The 13237-nt window shown below is 54.4% G+C and overlaps 1 protein-coding gene and 1 long non-coding RNA gene across 2 annotated transcripts; both read right to left on the bottom strand.

Annotated features, from left to right (window-relative positions):
- Positions 1–9081: 9081 nt before the first annotated feature.
- On the bottom strand, positions 9082–10258 carry LOC124234452 (uncharacterized). Its single transcript, XR_006887311.1, has 3 exons — positions 10194–10258; positions 9576–9608; positions 9082–9203 (listed from the first exon to the last, which is right to left on the bottom strand). It is a non-coding gene; the product is annotated as an uncharacterized LOC124234452 (long non-coding RNA).
- Positions 10259–10565: 307 nt separating this feature from the next.
- On the bottom strand, positions 10566–12795 carry LOC124234453 (ral guanine nucleotide dissociation stimulator-like; the record flags this gene model as incomplete). The annotated part of the gene is made up of 5 exons (XM_046651796.1): positions 10566–10590; positions 10725–10780; positions 11560–11629; positions 12158–12261; positions 12580–12795. Coding segments are annotated over 5 exons (471 nt in total), but the record flags the coding sequence as incomplete, so codon positions are not given.
- Positions 12796–13237: the final 442 nt, after the last annotated feature.

The following is a 13237-nucleotide window of genomic DNA, read 5'->3' as shown; positions in this document are numbered from 1 at the left end:
CCACACACGTCTGAACCAACTGCTGGACACCCTGGAGGCACCCACTGGAAATGCTGGAAACACCTTACCAATGTAACAGAACCACTTGCCAGACACACTGCAAACACCTACCAGACATGCTGGAAACACGTGTTGGATATGCCAGAACCAGTTGCCGGACATGGCGGAATCTGGTGCCCTAAGGCCAGAAAAACCTGCTGGACATACCCAAAACACTTGCCAGACATGCAAGTACCACCTGCCAGACATGCCAGAATCACCTGCCAGATGTGCTAGAAAAAGGTGTCGCACACACCGAAACGAGGTGCCAGACAAAACTGAACCACCTGCAGGACACCCTGGAGCCACCTACTGGATACACCAGAAAGAGGTGTTGCACATCCTGGAACCAGGTCCTGGACACGACTGAACCAAGTGATGGACAAGCCTGAACCACCTGATGAACTCGTCGTAACCACCTTTAGGATGAGCTGGAACCATCTGGTGGACATGCTGGAAGCCGAACACGCTACATCCAGGTGCAAGACACGCTGGAAGCACCTGTGGGATATGCCAGAACCCCAGGCTAGACATTCTCAAAGGACACGCCGGCTATGCCGAACCACTTCCTGGATACACCTGGACCACCTGCCGGACAACCCCAAAGCACCTCCCGGAGAGGACTGAATCACATGCAGGACATGCCCAAACATCATTCGGACACGTCAGAACCACATTTCAGAAATGCCTGGGTCAGGGGACAGCCATGCCTGGACCATCTGGCAGAGGCACCTCGACCAGCTGACAGACATGCCTGACCCACCTGCCGTACACGCTGGAACCACCTGCTTGACTCGCCAGAACCACATGCTGGACACGACGGAACGACCTTCTGGACACACTGCAACGACCCCTAGATATGGTGCAACCCACCACCAGACACAACTGATCCACGTGCTGGACAGCACTGATCCACCCGTGAAACACGGCGAAAGCACGAGCCTGACATCCCGGAACCAACTGTCAGACATGCCGGAATCACCTCTCACATATGGCAAAATCAGGTACCGGATACCGTAACCACATTCTGGGCACACCGGAACCAGGTTATGGATTTTCTGTCAAGTGGTTCAGGCTGGTCTAGAAGGTGATTCAAGGGTGTCTGGCAGCTGTTTCAGGCGTGTCCGGCACCTGGATCTGGCCTGTGCTGGACCTGTTCCTGGTGTATCCATAACATGGTTCCTGCGTGTGTGGCACATGGTTCTGGCGTATTCAGCAGGTGGCTTCAGCGTACCGGGCGCCTGGTTCCGTATCTGACAGTTGGTTCCATGGTGTCTGACAGGTGTTTCCTGTGTCTCTGGCATGTGGTTCCGGTATGTTCTGAAGGTGGTTCCAGCGTGTCTGGCAGGTGGCTACTGTGTGTCCAGGACCTGATTCAGTTATGTGTGGTTGGTGCGCTCACAGTGTCCAGGTGTTGATTCTGGCATGTCTGGCATTCGGTTCCCGCATGTGCAGTGGGGGATTCCAGTCTGTCTGGTAGGTTGTTCCAGCCTTTTCCAGAAATTGGTTCTGGTGTATCCAGGAGCTGGTTCTGGTGTATCTGGCAGGTGATTTTGTTATGTCTGGCAGGTTTTTCCAGCATGTTAGGATGGTGGTTCTGGCTTGTCTGACAGGTTTTTGTGGCATGTCCGGCACCTGGTTCTGGCATATTCGCCATTGGTTTCAGTGTATCTGGCACGTGGTCTCAGCATATCCAACAGGTGTTTGCGAAGTGTCTGGCAGGTGGTTCCTGTGTGTCTGGCATGTGGTTCTGGTACGTTTGGAAGATGGTTCTGATGTGTCCGTTAGGTGCTTCTGGCATGTGTGGGAGTTGGTTCTGGTGTGTCAGAGTCATGTTTCTGGTGTGTCCCGCAGGTGTTTCCAGGTGTGTCTGGTGGGTGCTTCTGGTGTGTCTGGCAGGTCGTTCTGGCATGTCTGTGTGGTGGTTAAAGAGTGTGCAGAGGCTGGTTCCAGCGTGGCTGTCGGTTTTTTCCAGCGTCTAAGGGGCCTGGTTCTAGTGTATCCGGCAGGTGATTTTGGCATGTCTCGCAGGTGGTTCTGGTGAGTCAAGCAGGTGGTTCTGGTGTGTTCGGCAGGTGGTTCAGGTCTGTCCAGAAAGTGGTTCCATCATGTCTGGCACGTGTTTCTGGCATATCTGAGAGGTGGTTCTGGCATGCCCTGCATGTGATTCCCAAGTGTCCGTCAAGTGGTTCTGGCATATTCGGCAGGTAATTTCGGCGTGTGAGTCAGGTGGTTCTGGCCTCTCCTGCAGGTGCTTCCGGCGCGTTATGGACCTGATTCTCACGACTGTGGTGAGTGGTTACAGAGTGTCCAGATGATGGTTCCAACATGTCCAACAGTTGGTTACAGCATGTCAGGCACATGGGTCACACTTGTGCGGCGGGTGGTTCAGGCGTGCACACAGATTGTTCCAGCGCACCCAGAAGGTGGTTTCGGCATGTCCGGCAGATGGTTGAGTCTTGTCCGGCAGGTGAATCAGTCGTGTGGGGCACCTGGTTCCGGCATGTACTGCGCCTGTTTCTGGTGTATCTGGCAGGTGGTTCCATTATGTCTAGCACATGGTTCCAGGGTATCATGCAGGTGATTTTGACGTGTCCTGTGGGTTGTCCAGGCGTGTCTGACACCTGGTTCTGGTGTGTCTGGCAGGTACTTTCAGTGAATCAGGCACCTGGTTCCAGCATATCCAAGAGGTGGTCCTGGCATGTCTGGTAGATGATTCCGACGTTTGTGTCACAAGGTTCTGTCATATCCAGCAGGGGATTTTGAGGTGTCTGGCAGGTGGTTCCAGTGTGTCTGGCACCTGGTTCTGGCATGTCTTGCAGGTGGTCAGTCATGTCCATCACCAGGTTTCGGTGTGTGAGACACCTGTATCTGCTGTATCCGGCAGGTGGTTCTCACAAGACTTGTAGGTGGTTCAGACGTATCCAGAAGGTGGTTCTGGCGTGTGGGGCACCTGGTTCTGGTGTGCCTGGCATGTGGTTCAGGATTCTCCATCTAGTGGTTCAGGCTGGTCTAACAGGTGGTTCAGGTGTGTCCGGCAGCTGTTTCAGGTGTTTCTGGAACCTGGTTCTGGCCTGTGCTGGACCTGTTTCTGGTGTATCCATCATATGGATCTGGTATGTCCAGCACAGCTTTTGGGCGTGTTCAGCAGGTGGCTTCAGCATACTGGGTGCCTGGTTCCATTGTATCTGACCATTGGTTCCGTGGTGTCTGGCAGGTAGTTCCTGTGTGTCTGGCATATGGTTCCAGTATGTTCTGAAGGTGGTTCTGGCATGTCCGGCTGGTGGCTACCGTGTGTCCGGACCCTGATTCCTTCGTGTGCGGTTGGTGCGTTCAGTGTGTCCAGGTGTTGGTTCCAGCGTGTTTGACAGTTGGTTCCCGCATGCCTGGCAGGGGATTCCAGGCTGCCTGGCAGGTTGTTCTGGCCTTTTCTGGAAATTAGTTCTGGCGTATCCAGGACCTGGTTCCAGTTTATCTGGCAGGTGATTTTGGCATGTCCGGCAGGTTGTGCTGGCGTGTTAGGCTGGTGGTTCTGGCTTGTCTGGCAGGTGTTTGTGGCATGGCCAGCACCTGGTTCTGGTGTATTCGGGAGGTGGTTTCAGTGTATCTGGCACGTGGTCTCGGCATATCCAACAGGTGGTTGCAAAGTGTCTGGCAGGTGGTTCCTGTGTGTCTGGCATGTGGTTCTGGTATGTTCGGAAGATGGTTCCAGCATGTCCTTTGGGTGCTTCTGGCATGTCTGCAAGGTTGTTCTGGTGTGTCAGTGTCATAGTTCCAGTGTGTCCGGTGGGTGGTTCCAGGTGGTTCTGGCGTGTCTGGTGGGTGCTTCTGGTGTGCATGGTGGGTCATTCAGGCATGTCTGTATCATGGTTTCAGAGTGTGCGGCAGGTGCTTCTGGCATGTCTGTTGGCTTTTTCTGGCTTCTAAGGGGCCTGGTTCCAGTGTATCCAGCAGGTGATTTTGGCTTGGTCAGAAGGTGGTTCTGGCGAGTGAAGCAGATGGTTCAGGCGTGTCCAGGAGGTGGTTCATGTCTGTCAGTGATGTGGTTCCGGCGTTTCCAGCACATGGTTCTGGCACTCTGAGAGATGGTTCTTTCATGCCTGTCATGTGATTCTGGAGTGTCCATCAAGTGGTTCTTGTGTATCCGGCAGGTGATTTTGGCGTTTGAGTCAGGTGGTTCTCGTGTGTCCTGCAGGTGCTCTGGCACATTTTGGACCTGATTCTCACATCTGCGGTGGGTGGTTCCACCGTTTCCAGATGATGCTTCTGAAGTGTCCAGCAGTTCGTTCCAGCATTTAAGGCAGGTGGGTCACACAAGACCCGCCCAAATCATTCGGCTGAGGCATGAATGATTGTCCTTCCACATGCTTAGGAGGAGAGAGACAATAGGATTTTAACCAACCACTCTTTGGAAGTTAAGAAAAAACTCGCTTTCCACAGTGCTCTTACAGCATACCGGCAACCTCTCATGCCGCCCTTGTGCATGGGTGGAGAGAGTGTTCAGAAAGCAGCTATGGAAGAAAGGCCAAGTTTGCTCAGCAGAGTCCTACATTGCCCTAAAACTGCAAGGCACAAAACACTGCCTCCAACCCTCAAGGGGAGATGAGCAATAATCCATCTTGCTTCCAGCTCTTTAGGAAGCTGAGAAAGAACTCACTTTCCACACTGTTCTTATAGTATACCTTGAACATCTCATACAAAGGCACCTGAAATGCTGTTTATTTGGAGCCCTTAACTCATTGCTTTAGAACTTCTGCTTTTGGGGCATTTCCATCTTGCCAACCCGGCTCAGACAAAATGCCTACATCTTCTCCTTAAGCAAAGAGGCTGAGGCCCGAATGATTGTGCTTCCACATGCTTAGGAGGAGAGAGACAATAGGCTTTTAACCAACCGCCCTTGTGCACTGGAGGAGAGAGTGTCAGAAAGCACCTATGGAAGAAAAACCCCTTTGCTCTCAGCCGTGCCCTACATTGCTCTAGAGGTGGAAGGCACAAAGCACTGCCTCCATCCCTCAAGGGGAGACAAGACACGAACCATCTTGCTTCCAGCTCTTTAGGAAGCTGAGAAAGAAGTTGCTTTCCACAGTGCTCTTACAGCATACTGGGAACCTCTCATACACAGGCAGTTGAACGCCATTTCCTCCCAGCCCTTAACTCGCTACTTTAGAACTTCTGCTTCTGCCACATTTCCCTCTTGCCAACCAGGCTCAGGGATAATGGCTACATCTTCCCCTTAAGCAATGGGGCCAAGGCCCATATGATTGTGATTCCACAAGCTTAGGAGGATAGAGACAAGAGGCTTTTAACCAACCACCCTTGTGCACTCGTGGAGAGAGTGTCAGAAAGACCCTATGTCAGAAAGGCCCATTTGCTCTCAACCATGCCCTATATTGCTCGAGAGGTGGACGGCACAAAGCACTGCCTCCATCCCTCAAGGGGAGACAAGCCACAAACTGTCTTGCTTCCAGCTCTTTAGGAAGCTGAGAAAGAACTCACCTGCTGGATATGCTCGAACCAGGCACCTTAGATGCTGGAAAAACCCGACAGGCATGCCAAAAGCACCCGCCAAACACTCTGGAACCACCACACAGACATCCCATAATGACCCACCAGACTCACCGTAAGCACCCACCGGACACACTGGAAACATGAGTCTGACACGCCAGAACCAACTTCCAGACATGCTGGAAGCACCTAACGGACAGGCCAGAACCATCTTCCGAACCTACCAGAACCACATGCCAGACACACAGGAACCACCTGCCACACACTTCGGAACCACCTGTTGGATATCCCAGAACCAAGTACCAGATACACTGAAACCACCTCCCAAATATGCCAGAACCAGGTGCCGGACATGCCACAAACACCTTCCACACAAGCTGGAACCACCATCCTAACATGCCAGAACAACCTGCCGGACACACCAAAATCACCTGCCGGATACACCAGAACCAGGTCCTGGATACGCCAGTACCAATTTCTGGAAAAGGCTGGAAAATCTGCCAGACACACCAGAATCACCCACTGGACATGCGGGAACTAATTGCAAGACATGCCAGAAACAAAGCCAGGACATCAACCGGACAGGATGGAATCAGGTCCCAGACACACTGTTGCAACCTGCTGGACATGCCAGAACCACCTTTCGAATGTACCAGAACCATATGCCAGACACACAGGAACCACCTGCCAGACACCATGGAACCAACTGTCAGATACACCGGAACCGGGCTCCAGTTTCCTGCATTTATCAGTTCTAATAGGTGTGTAGAAGTATCTCATTGAGGTTTTATATGAAATTCCCGAATGACCTGTGGCAGTGGTCATCTGTCCTCAGGCTCGTTTGCCATCTGTATGTCTTCTTTGGTGAGGGATATATTCAGGTCTTTTGCCCATTTTTCAATAAGGTTGTTTATTTTTTTGTTATGGTTGACTTTTAAGAATTCTTTACATATATCTTGGACATAGTTTCTTTATCATATATCTGTTTTACGAATATCGTCTGCCAGTCTGTAATTTGTCTTTTGACTCATCGATTTTGCCTTCCACAAAGCAGGAGTTTTTAATTTAATAAAGTCTAACTTGGGGCCGGCCCGCTGGCACAGTGGTGAAGTTCACGCACTCCACTTCGGCCGCCTGGGGTTCACAGGTTCAGATCCTGGGTGTAGACCTACACACAGCTTGTCAAGCCATGCCGTGACAGCATCCCACAGGCCAAATAGAGGAAAATCGGCGCAGATGTTAGCTCAGGGTCAACCTTCCTTACCAAAATAATAAAGTCTAACATCAGTTTTTTTTCATAGATTATATTTTCAGTTTGCATCTTAATAACATAATTCCAGATTCGAGTCCACTTAGAGTTTGTTGCATAATCTTTTTAGAAGTTGCATTGTTTTGCATTACATTTAGGTCTCTGTTCCATTTACTAAAAGTTTGTGAAAGTGTAAATTCTATATCTAGGTTCATTTTTGTAAGAGCTTTAATGAGGTGCAATTGATAGAGAAAGAACCTGACATATCTAATATGTACTATCTGATGACTTCCCCCACATACCAACTGACATATATGTATAAATTTCTCCTTTAGCCTATGACAGGGTGGATCACATTGATTTAATTTTGGAATGCTGATACAACCTTGCATACCTGAAAAAATTTCTTCTTTGTCCTGGTGTATGATTGTTTTACATTGTTGGCTTCAGTTTTCTAATATTTCGTAGAAAACGGTAACTGCTCATTTCTGAGACTTGTTGTTCTCAAGTTTTCCCTACTTTTAAACTCTAGTTTTGCTTTTAGGGTACTGCTGGCCTCATAAGATGAGTTGGAAAGTGTTGTCTCTGGTGATATTTTCTGGAACAGATTGTTGGGAGCACTAGGTTTCTGGAGGGAGACCTGGCTGAGGCCCTAAAAGCTGCATCCCACAGCCTTCCCCTTGGATAGACAACAAGCAGGAAATGGTATTCAGAATCAGGGACCAGAAGCCCAGGGGGATCCAGTCTAGGTCAGAGGTGAACAGGGAGCCCCTAGTGGGCCCAAGAAGGCAGAGTCCTGCCTGCCCATGGTCCATGTCCGCAGGACCTTCCTCTGGCCTCGTCCTCTCTATGTGCACGTTTTGAGCTTTTGACGGTATTTTCCCCACTTAGAGCTGAAGCCATTGCGGAGACTGAATCAGAAAACAAGGTCCTAATCTGTGTGCAAGAGAAACCGGGAAAATGTTCCCTCTTCCGGCAGAGTGTCGAAAGGCAGCCACTGTCCTGGGCAGGACGTGTGCTAGGGACAGGCACGTGCTAGTTTGACAGACACGCCCAGCTTAGTGGTTGTGGCTCTGGCTGAGAAAACGCCTCCAACCGCTTAGTCCCAAGAGGTCGGAGGGGCCATCTCTGCTCCTGGACAGGGTGAACCACACTGCAATGATCCTGTCCTCGGCGGGATGGGGACTTGGGCATGTCCTTCAGTAGCCAGGGAGAGGACTGGCACTTCTCCCTTCTCCACATAAACTGAGCTGCTCACTCTGGGAGATTTCTAAATTCGAGGAGGAATGTGAGTTTCTGGATCTGGTTTCCATGAGTGCTGCGAGCGAAAGACTCACACCTACACTCCCAGGATTAGAAAGAAGCAACAATTTAATATAATACTCAAACGGAGCATTTACCATTGACAACAAAATATGGCCCCGCCAAATAGGGAAATAGGTGCTGGGCAAAAGGGGGGAGGGAGAAGAGGGGTTGGCGCCTTCCCTCGTGGCCAACACGGGACCCCAAGAAATGGATCACAAAGTTCTCCTCATCAGAATCAGGGGAGGTGGCCCTGTGCACCCTGAGTGTCAATGCTGTGTCCCCGCTGTAGCTCAGCTGGTCTCAGGAGGGTCATCGACCACCCCCACTGGGCCCTTGGGTGGGGGTCTGGTGTCTGGAGAAAGAGAGGCATTTCCTGAGTGGCCTGCCCTGGAACCACAGTGCACACCCCATCCCGGCCCCCACTGCTCTCTGTGCTCCAGCCCTGTGCTCAGTGCTCAGTCAGCCAACAGCACCCCATCTGTCCCTGACACAGGGGCTGATATTTAGCGTCACCCATTTCACAGAGGAGGAAACCAATCCCAGGAATGTGAGTGCAACCGCCCAGGACAGGACTGCTCAGCAGTGGAGCTGGAACCCAGGGCCAGCTGTCTGCCTCCCCAGGCCCACACTCAGCCTGAATGTTTCCTGAGCCCGTGGATTCAGCCACTGCCGGTCTTGATACTCACTCTGCCCTGAGCGGTTCTTCTTGTGTTTGAAGAAGAGTCGAATCTTTCTGACCCAGTGGTATCTGGGCTCCAGCTGGCAGGACAGGCTGTAGCTACAGGACAGAGCAGAGCTGGGAGCTCTCAGGAGCCACACATCACATGTGCATCCTGGAGCCTGCCAGCAGCTGGAGTCGAAGGGCCCCAGGGGTCGCCATGCAACCAGATCTGAGGCTGACCATGGAGCCATGGCCATGGGTTCTGGAGCTGGTCAGCAGAGAGAGTCTGCCCTGCCCTCCCCCAACTCCTGACCCGACTCACCTCTCCTCCTTGCTCAGGGGCTCCACGGCCTGGAACCAGGCCCCAAATTGCTCGTCGGGCTGCACGGTGTACAGATTTGCAGCCTCCTGGAGCAGCTTGATCTCCTCCATCAGTTTGAATTGCTAGGACAGAGCAAGTACAGGATGCCTACAGGGCCTGAGTGGGGGACCCTGCAGGGCTCGTGGAGGGGGTGAGGAAGGGGCAAGGGGCCAGTCTGGGGCCTTTGCCCACTTGGGAACCCTCCCTCCCTGTGATTCCAGTCAGGGCTTGACTGCTCTCACACTTGGCTCAAAATAGCTCCTCCTCCAGGAAGAAGTCTTTGATGCCAGCCCTTCCCCCACCCACCAATGCCATAGGATCCCTAGCTCTGTATATCGAACTGTGCAAATAAATGTTCCACCCTGGGGATTGGGCCAGAGGGGGTCCTGCCCACTGCGGGGGGGTCTCTGATTTCCAACCCCCACCCTCCCCACCGGGAGGCCGCAGCCGCTTACTTCATTCCATTTCCGACAGTTGAGCACATTGCCCTGGAAAGCAGACAGCCGCAGTCCATCAGAAACAGCCCCCTTGGCCAGCACTAGCCCCCATCCACAGCTCTTGCAATGCTGCTCTACTGCCAGTGGGCAGGCCCATCCAGAGCCCAGACTTGGACCTGGGCCAGTCTCTGGGCTCCAGAGCAGGGGGCACAGAGCAACTGAGGCAAGAGACCTTGTAACCCAAACCTCTCTGATGACACGTGGGGAGACTCAGGCCTCAGGCAGGAAGGGACAGCTCAGCCACTGATGTGCTTCCTGACTGGGAGGGGCCCGACTTCTCTTCCCTCACTGGCAGGGCCAGAGGGAGAGGCTGAGTCCAGCTCAGACACCACCTCCTGGGGCCACACAGTCAGGCAGCTCTGAGCCTCAGCAGCCCAGGGAACCTGGACGGTGGCTTATGCAGAGCCTGCATCACCCACTGGGGAGATGGGCCTGACACCCCAACTCCCACACGAGGCTGGAGCCCCTGCTGAGAGGACCTTTGCCAAATGCAGAGAGCTCAGGGCTCAGGACAGGACTCTCTCCTCCCCACCCTCAGGAGCCTGAGCCCCTGGACCCACCTCCGGGCTCACTCACCTCCACATAATCCTCCATCGTACCGTCCAGCAGCTCCAGGGAACGGAAGAACGTCACCAGGGAGGGGACGACACCCTGTGTCGCCATCAGGATGGGCATGGTGATGAGCTCCCGCTCTCAGGTGCCCCCATGAACCTTCCCCTGAAACCCTTCAGCCCAGCCTCCTGCCCACCACACGCCCCCACACAGAGCAGCCTAGGATCCTCGGGACACCCCAACACACACAATTCCCTCCCCTGCTCCCCTCCAGGAACACCAAACTCCATCAGTCAAGTCCCAGGGATGGCTGTTGGCGCCTCCTAGGGGCAGTGGCCCCTGCCCTTCCCCACCCCAAATCTGCCCTGCTGCCAGCCCTTCCAGGCCTCCTCCTGCTCACTGCCACTGCAGGCCCATCATGCTTGGCAGCCACAGCAGATTCGCCTGAGGAGGAAGGCCCCTCTCCTGAGGGAGGCCTCCAGCTGGGAGGAGGCACCCCCTCTCCTCTGACTCCTACGCCCCTCCCCCACAGTCACCCTCACCTGCTGCCGCTGCCTCTCCTGGGCTCCCTGGCGTGCCCTCTCTGCAGTCTTTAACACGGAGGTCGCCTCCTGTTGGGGCCGAAGACAGGGTCAGTGTTCCCATACTCCCCTCCACATGTCCCCCCAAGGCCCCTGATCTCAGACCCTGGCCATCGGCTCCAGTCCCCTGCTGCCTCTGCTGCTCCAAACTGCAGGGTGCTCTGATTCTAGACCAGTCCCAGCTCCAGGACTCAGTCCTGTGTGACCTTGGGCCTGCCCAGGCCTCCCTGGCCCTCTTTCCTCAGCTGAAAAGTGTGAGGAGAATGTCACCTGCTTCCAGGAGTCTCCTGAGGACTCAGAGTCATCTGCGTGTCATCACTGCTCTCCCCTCACCTCTCGAGGAGGAACCGGCACAAATCTCCTCCCGTTCCTGTCCTCCCTTGGATGGTAGCACCCCCCTGGGAGGCCTGCACCGCTGATCATTTCCCTCCACTTCCCAGAGGAGGAGACGGAGGCCCCCAGAGGGGCAGTGACTGGCTCAAGGACCCACTGGGAGAGGCTGCTCCCTGTGCCAGCTACAGGCCCTGTCCCCGCTACCTTCACCCCACCCCTGGCTCCAAATCTGACCAAGGCCCCGACCTCTGGACTCCAGGGGTGCATCCAGACCCCAGCTGAACAGACAGGGAGGGGGAGGGCAGGGTGTCTTGGGGGACCTGGCCGAATGGCCCCAGCCTGCCCCACCCTCACAGGGCTCTCTGACCCCCAGCCTGGGCCAAGCCTTGCCATAGCCTCACCTCCTAGGATCCCCTCAGGATGTTCCCCTCCCCTCTCCTTCTGGCCTCCTTCCAGATCTCCAGCCTCCAGGTTACCTGCACTAGCAGCTCCCTGCTCATGCGTTTCTCTCTCCTGACCCACTTCTTCCAGGTTCGAGAACTCTCCCTGTGGGGTGGGGAAAGAAAGAAAGAAAGAAAGAAAGCAAAACTGTAGGATGCTTGAAGGCAAGTCCCATTTGTTTGAGAACCCAGCAGATCCAAACTGCCTGGGGCCTGGATGAGGGATTTCTCTGGGGTGCTCTGAGCTCTAAGGTCCCCATGGGACTGTGGAGGGGCCTCTCCTCTTGTCCCTTGGGGCCTCCATTCCCAGATGTCCCAAACAGATCTCCTTGGAACAGTGTTGGTTTCAGCTGCATAGAGGCTTCTGTTGCTGCAAAGGAAACACCTGACAATCTCCACCTGGGCTCAAGCCAGGATCTGGTCTGGAAGGAAATGAATCCCTGGGATGGAACTGCTGGCCTAAGGGCACTGAGAGAGTCAGAGACCCAGCACCCAGGTCAGTCCCTGTGCCCGGTGTTCGCTGTCTCCCAGGTGGTCTCAGCTGACGTTGGGGGACATGCCGGCCCAAATGAGGTTGCCTGGGCCACCTCACCCTCATGGTGCTTGGCTGGAGAGCAGACTACCCACTACCCACCTGGAAACTTGTCCCCAGGTGTCTTGGAGACAGGCAATGGCAGGGCTCTGCAGGGCAGAAAGGATTGTGTGGAGGGAACAGAAGTTCCCGAGGCCTCGGCACTCCTGGGGAAGCAAAGAGATGGAGCCGTGAGGTGGAGCTGAAGCTCTGCTGCCTCTGGTTTCTGTCCCCTCACGGACTTCTCCTGTCCTGGGGGACACACATGCCCAGGGAAGCCAGGGAGGGCACACCTGCCACACGATGAATAACACTGCTCACAAGGAATTGAGCTTGTCCCCACTGGGATCTCAAGTCAAGGTCAACGTGGCCCTGGCATGAGGGTCAAGGGACAGTCCAGGGACTAAGACCCCAGACTTCAATCCTGAGAGCTGAGAAACAAGAGGCAATTCCCATGCATCCAGACAGGGCGTGCCAATGCTTACCTCAGCCACCCTGATCCACAGCTCAACCACCCTGGCCCTGTCCTGTGCTGTCATGCTCGCGTCCCCAAGGCAGGTGATGAGGATGCAATTGGCCACGGTGTTGTCGTGCATCACAGTGTCACGGACGGTGGGTGCCAGGGACTCGCGTTCCCTGTTGTCGCACTCAGACCAGATGGAGCCGAGGCAGTGGGCGGGCACCAACGTCTTGAACAGCTCCTGCAGAAGATGCGGAGTGTCACCCGGTCCTGCCACACCCCAGCTCAGCGTCCACAGTCCCCCATAGGCCCAGGCAGGGTGAGATCAGAACTGGAGCTCAGGAAGCAGAGCATCTGGCCTGAGGCTTATGGGAGTCCCTGGGTTTTGTCTGTGTCCACTGAATGCACCCAGTCCAGGATGACCCCGGACTCAGGACTGTGGGGAAGGGAGGGGACATTTGCTCCCAGCCCTGTCTCACTTCCTCCAAGCTCCAGAAGGCAGCCCACACATGCCCACCAGAAGGGCCATCATCCACCCATCCCAGTGCCCCTCAAGTCCCACTCCCCATTCCCATGCACATTCCCCCCGAGGCAGGGACAACCCCCAGCTTTGTTTGACTGTCTCCACTGGACTCAATACACATCACCTTCCTGATAAGTGCCGAGGCTGTCCGGGACACCTG

This window comes from Equus quagga, unplaced genomic scaffold, assembly GCF_021613505.1.
Source record: "Equus quagga isolate Etosha38 unplaced genomic scaffold, UCLA_HA_Equagga_1.0 73959_RagTag, whole genome shotgun sequence".
NCBI classification, from domain to species: domain Eukaryota; kingdom Metazoa; phylum Chordata; class Mammalia; order Perissodactyla; family Equidae; genus Equus; species Equus quagga.
This window is presented reverse-complemented; position numbering and strand designations above follow the sequence as displayed.